Here is a 6,478-nt window from a genome sequence, read left to right as displayed (position 1 = left end):
GGACAGTGCGCTTACTGAGCAGCGAGAAGGGTTTCTATTTGACACTCGAGGCTTATGAAAAGGAGGAGAAGGATACATTTCATGAGCTAAACAAAGTTCCTTCCTTGCTCCGGGGAGGAACCTCAGCCCCTTCTGCAGCCCCAGTCCCAGTCCCAGTCCCAGTCCCAGCCCCAGTCCCAGCCCCAGTCCCAGCCCCAGCCCCAGCCCCAGCAAGAGGTTGCAGCTGCGCACTCACCATGTCCCCCTCCGACGCCCTCCACCGGAAGCCCGGCCGCCTCCGCCCACCCCGCAGTCCAACAGTAGCCTCCTCTGCTCCCAAGCCGTTGCTAAGGCCGCGGTCGCTAACCTCAGGAAGCCCCGCCCACTCGCTAATGATTGATGGCCACATCACCCAATGGCCAGAAGAGAAGGCCCTGAGGCCAGCCCCCTATCTGCTATCTACCAATAGCGTTACTCTATGCCTTTCTTGTCTACCGTTAAGCGGCCTTTCCAATTGGTTTCCTAGCGACCAGGCCTAGCCGGCCGGCCCCTTTCGCACATGCGCAAATTGCGTGCGGAGCGGGGGTGGTCGCCGCGGGCGCCCTGGGCGTCCCTGTGCCCCCTAGAGCCTGTCTGACCCCAGAAAGCGGCCGCGGAGCAGCCCCGTGGGGCTGGAGAGCAGAGCGAGGTTAGTAGCGACGTGCTTCCAGCGGCTGCCGAGTCTTTGGTGGCGTCGTGAGGAGCCCGTGTTTGTTTTTCCTGCGCTTTGCACTGGGAAAGGGGTGAGAATGGAGGGCCCGCGAGGCCCGGGTGCATTGGTCCAGCTCTGGTTCACCGCCGGCGGGCTGTGGAGAGGCGGAGGGGATGCACCGCTGGACCTTCCTCGGCCGCCGCGGGGCTGGGGCTGGGTCGTGGGCCACTTTCCTCCTCCCTTGTTCGCAGGGATCCGGCGTGGTGGGCCCCGAGGTTAGGGGCGTGGGGCGGCGGCGCGGCCTGAGGGAGCGGGGTTGAGGGCAGCGTGGGTCTCGGAAGCCCTGGAGCCTTCCTGCGGAGGACTGAGGTTGCACCTGGGTTGCGGTGTGTATTTGCAGGGAGGGCTTCGTTCCCACCCAGGCTCGCTCTCTGACATCAATACCCACACTCACCCCCAGTCATTCTAATTCTTGGCTGAATCCCAAGATTTGGCCGGCGGTCCAACCACATCCCGCCTAGATCCACACTCTAATCGGACACAGGTGACCCGATGTAAAGGCTTCGGGTTTGATTCCCGTCAGGGCACATATCTAGGTTATGGGTCCACCCCAGGTCCGGGCGCAGGAGGCAACCTCTCTCTCTCTCTCTCTCTCTCTCTCTCTCTCTCTCTCTCTCTCTCTCTCCTCTGCATGTCATATAGGATGTAGGATGCCATCTATCTTGTGAGCTTCCAAGGAACCAGGTGTAGAGTATAGAGATGAATAAAAGCTAGGAGCCCACAGATTGGGGCAGAGATTGCACAGAGAAAAATGCAATGTGTGTAAGCCAAGATGCTAAGTGCCTTAGTACATTTGTGTAGAAAGTGCTTTAGGAGCACAGGAAGGAGGCACAAATCCTGCCTGGGGCATTGGAGAGGCTGTTTTAAAAAATGTGGCATTTGCCTTTGGTCACGAAAGATATACAGCATCTGCCAAGGTAAAGAAAGGGTAGGATATTCAAATCAAGAGTATAGCAAGTGCAAAAATGAAAATAAAGGTATATTCTAGTGTGACAACATCTTGGGGATCATAAGGGAAGTTTGAATGCTGACAGGTGCATGTTTAATCTTGTTTCAGATTTGTACTTACATGTAAGATTGTAAATATGGTGAAAATCATTCACTCATCAATAGTCAGACAATGTCCTGGGTGTGTGGAATACTTCTGTGACTAAAATTGCCCTCCTGGGAATTAGAGGGAGATAGTCCAACAGAGGGAGATAGTCAATAAGTAATAAGTAAATAAGGTGAGGCCTTAGATTCCTTGGGAAAGAACATTCTGGAACAAGGAGCACAGAAACACTTGCAAGTGTTTAGGAACAGAAGGGAGGTGGGACCAGAGTGGTCAGGGTGGTAGAGGAATAAGAGACAAAGACAGAAGGGAGGCGTGCACATTATTAGGACAGTAGAGGCCTGATGCATGAAATTCATGCAAGGGTCTTGGCCCCCCACCGCCGCCGTAGCTGCCTCTGCCTCAGACCCTGCTGCTGCTGTGGCCACCTCAGCCCTCGCCGTGGCCACCTCAACCCTGCAGCCCTGGCTTCGTCCGGAAAGTCTCCTGGTCTAATTAGCATATTACCCTCTTATTAGTATAGATTATAACTACTTTAACTTTCATGCCAGTGTAGTGGGAAGGCTTTGCAAGATTTTGAGCAGAGAAGTGAAAAGATCTGAGTTAGTTTTTAAAAGGGACTCTCCTGTGTCAGACAGGGGAGTAAAGACTTTATCTTCCCAATGAGAGCTTTTGAACTAGTGGAGTGATATCACCCGACTGTTGTACTGAGAATAGACTGGAACTAGGCAAACTGTTGGTTTTGACATGAAAAAAAAGCTAATTATACCTATCAGAAATAGTACTTTTTTAAAAAAAAAAATGCAACTTTTGAAAAGCATGTCTTAGTATTCTAAGCCAAGTACCTCAGACAAGACTAGACACGATTTTAGGACAAGAGAGCTTCTTTTGATGTGAGAATCCCAGAGAAGTCCTTGAGCCAGCTGCTCTTCTTGCACACTTAGGAAGTTAAAGAAACACTAAGCTGGCATGTGAAGTTGTTCGGGATCGCGAGGATGAAATAGAAAGCTGTTTGTGGAAAGCATGTGCTGGTGCCTAGCAGAACATAGTCAGATTGTGTCCGTTCAATGTCAAGAAAAGTTGCCAGAGGTCCTATGCATCGTTGAAATTATCTATCTCACTGTCCCCTTCACCATCTTTACCTTTTTCACCCTCTTAGAAGATGAGGAATTCTTGTTTGAGTTTTTATTTTATGTTAAATATAGCAAGTTCCACTTCAAAATAATTTAGGAGCTCTTCTAAACTTAGAAATGCTAAGACTTTTTTTTAACTACCGAAACTTGGAATAGATTCTTCAAATGTTGAGACAGATTGTGTGAATATGTATTTTGATTGCAGATTAGTTGAAATAATCTCATGCCTCGTATGGAAAACCTTTTTTCTCATAAATTAAATACAGACTAAGTTTGAACTTGCCCATGACTTTTGCTCTAATTTCTTTATGGCTTTTGCACTCACATAGCAATATCTTGTGACTTAAACTTAGTATAGAAAGGAAACAATAAGTAGAGATTCTCTGGAAAAAAATGAGCACATCCATATTAGGAGTATGACAGGCTTGGGAGAAGGGAGGAAGGCTTGGAAGTGGGAGATCCTACAGAGACAGGCTGGATTACTGTCATCCTGGATAGAGGGGCAGCCAGAGGGCAGTATTGTATAGTAGTTAATAGCATGGGACTTTGACATTAGACAAGCCTGGATTTTAGTCCATACCTGCTACTTACTATTTGTGAGATTTTGTACATGTTACTTAACTATTCTTCATTTTTCTCATATATTTGCATTTACTACCACCTCCTTCAACTTGCTGACTCACATCATTCTTCAAGACTCATTTCAGGCATTGCCTTCTTCTGGAAACAGCGTCTGCTGCCTGCCTGACCCACTTCCCTGTGGGATGGAGTGTTCCTCCTCCAGCACCCGTACCTTTTATCGCTAATATCATCATACTACTTTATCATTGCACGGACTGCATTTGATGGAAACTGTACCTACCAGAAACTCCTCAAAGGCAGGGATTATATATCTTAGTCTTCTTTTACAGCATTTATAACCATGAATTACACTCAATAAGATTTTGTTTTATTTGCAGACGATGACTTATAGAGATGGCTCGCAGGGTCATAAACAAAAAAAGGCACCTGGGACTTCAGCAACTTTCAGCCTTTGCAGACACAGGAAGAACTTTCCTAGGCCCAGTGAAATCATCCAAGTTTATTATAGATGAAGAGAGCCATGAGAGTGTGGTAGTCGGTTCAACAGTAAGGCTTCTTGAAAGTTTGGATTTGTCCAGTGCAGTGGGGCAGCTTCTCAGTGAGGCAGTTCAAGCGCAACATAACACGTACAGGACTGGGGCCAGCACTCTTCTGCTTCTCGTCGGTGCTTGGAGCAGTGCTGTGGAGGAGTGTCTTCACCTGGGCGTCCCCATGTCTTTAATCGTGTCAGGAATGTCAGAAGGCTTGGACTCTTGCATTGAAGAAGTCACTTCCCTGAAAGTACCTGTCCACGATGTCTTTGACCATATAGACAGCACGAAGACATTTTCTGAACTTGAACCGTTGAATGTCAGTTTGTGTCCCTTTCTACAAATTCCTTCAGATACTGGTTTGATACTGAAAGAGCGTGATCTCAAAGATGTTGCCTCTCAGTCACTGACCACTTACAGTCTTTCTGAGAGACCTGTTAAATCAGCTAAACTTTTTAGACCTCAGGCTACGGTTGATGCAGATAAAAACACATCACAAACCCCTCAAACTCTGAGGAACAGTCTGCTTGCAGGCGGCCGCTGCAGACAGTCAGTGCTGACCCACAGTAGGCATTGTAATCGGGAGGCTAGTGATCAGTGGACAAGCAAACATGGTGCAGCTGCTCCCCAGACTGACAGGTGTGGTGATCTGGGAGAGTTGGCGGCGGGTCTGAGCCACGGAGATCACAGCAGCATGAGATTGGTGGAAGGAGCTATACGGCTGCAGCACCAGAACACAAGCATGTGCCAGGGCAGCTGGATGATGCCATTTACGTTCGACACTTCCAGAGTCTTCACTTGCTGTTTACCAGGTTTACCCGAAACTTTTTCCTGTGTGTGTCCAGGATATGTCACTGTTGTATCAATGTTTAGTGCAACTGTGCTCGAGGACTTACAGAATCAGCCTCTCGGGGTCGTTCTCATCGAAGGTGACCTCACAGAGAATTACCGCCACCTGGGATTTAACAAGTCTGCAAATGTTCAAACAGTGTTAGAAAGCATGAAGAAGCTTCAACAAGACAGCTCAGAAGAACTGTGGACAAATCATGTATTACAGGTATTAGTCAAGTTCAATGTGAACCTTGTCCTGGTACAAGGAACTGTATCCGAACACTTAATTGAAAAGTGCGTGCACACTAAGCGGTTGGTGATTGGGTCGGTGAGTGGCAGTGTGTTGCAGGCTTTTGCAGAGGCCTCAGGAGCCATGCAGGTGTCCTACATCACACAAGTGAATGAAAACTCTGTGGGCAGGGGGGTCTCTGTGACCTCCTGGAGAAGCAGTCCCTTGGATGCTGGAGATGGGATCAGCAGAATGGCAATTTTGTTGAAAACAGAAGGGATTAATTTGGTTACAGCAGTGCTCACTGACCCAGTCACTGCACAGCTGCAAACCAAAGAAGATAGGTTCTGGACTTGTGCCTATCGTCTGCATTATGCTCTTAAAGAGCAAAAGGTCTTCCTTGGAGGTGGTGCAGTTGAGTTTTTGTGTCTTAGCCATCTTCAGATTCTCATGGAGCAACCTCTGAATAACGGAGACCAGATCTGTTCAGGGGGTCTTCATAATACTTCCTCCTGGCTGGCCTCATCTCTGGCACTGTACAGACCTACTGTGCTTAAATGCTTGGCAGATGGATGGCACAAATACCTTTCAACTGTCATTTGTAACACTGCCAATTACTCCTCAGAATTTGAAGCCAGGACTTTCATTCAGCATCATCTGAAAAATGCCACAGACTCAGGCTCACCTTCATCTTACATCTTGAATGAATATAGTAAACTAAGTAGTGGAGTTTTTAGTTCAGGCATTTCAAATAAACCGGAACAGATTCCAAGAGTTTATGACATTGTTACACCAAAGATTGAGGCGTGGCGCCGAGCTCTGGATTTGGTCCTGTTAGTACTTCAGACAGACAGTGAAATTATTACTGGATCTGGGCACACACAGATAAAATCACAGGAGTCAGAGGGCTTTTTATTTTTGTAGTGTTATTGGCTAAGTCTTTGGGAAATAATCTTTTGTTAAAAATCTTTATTGTTGAAATTATTATAGATGTCCCTCTTTCTACTCCCCCCGCCCCATAGCTCGCCTCCACCCGGTTACTGCCCCACCCTAGACCCTCGCCACCCTATTGTCTGTGTCCATAGGTAATGCATACATGCATATAAGATCTTTGTCTTCTCTCTTCCAGTCCCCCACACCCCCTATCCTCTGATAATCATGTCTATTCCATTTCCATGCCCCTGATTCTATTTCATTCACCAGTTTATTCTGTTCATCCGACTTTTATTCGTTTGAGTTTTATATTCAATTGTTGATAGATATGTATTTCTTGCCACTTTGTTGTTCATTTTATTATCTTTATTTTTTTCTTCTCTTCTTAAAGAATAACCTTCAGCATCTACACTAATAAAAGACAAAGATGCTAATTGACCGTACCTTTGCTGCACCCTA

The 6,478-nt window shown here is 47.1% G+C and overlaps 2 protein-coding genes across 2 annotated transcripts in view; one reads left to right on the top strand and one right to left on the bottom strand.

The window, feature by feature from the left end:
* Positions 1-350, bottom strand: part of LOC102773349 (centrin-4) — a 3,683-nt gene extending 3,333 nt beyond the window's left edge. Inside the window, exon 1 of the mRNA XM_006762832.2 lies at positions 236-350. Within this exon, the coding sequence (XP_006762895.1) occupies positions 236-238 (3 nt within the window). The 5' untranslated portion in view covers positions 239-350. The remainder of the gene's footprint in view (positions 1-235) is intronic.
* A 196-nt stretch (positions 351-546) lies between these two features.
* On the top strand, positions 547-6,299 carry BBS12 (Bardet-Biedl syndrome 12). Its single transcript, XM_006762831.1, has 2 exons — positions 547-667; positions 3,874-6,299. The coding sequence occupies exon 2, from the start codon at positions 3,890-3,892 to the stop codon at positions 6,008-6,010; it is 2,121 nt and encodes a 706-aa protein (XP_006762894.1). The 5' UTR covers positions 547-667; positions 3,874-3,889; the 3' UTR covers positions 6,011-6,299.
* The last annotated feature ends 179 nt before the right edge of the window (positions 6,300-6,478 follow it).

The sequence above is a fragment of the Myotis davidii genome, unplaced genomic scaffold, assembly GCF_000327345.1.
Source record: "Myotis davidii unplaced genomic scaffold, ASM32734v1 scaffold438, whole genome shotgun sequence".
Classification (NCBI taxonomy): domain Eukaryota; kingdom Metazoa; phylum Chordata; class Mammalia; order Chiroptera; family Vespertilionidae; genus Myotis; species Myotis davidii.
Note: the sequence above shows the minus strand (reverse complement) of the source record. Positions and strands in the feature narration are given on the sequence as shown.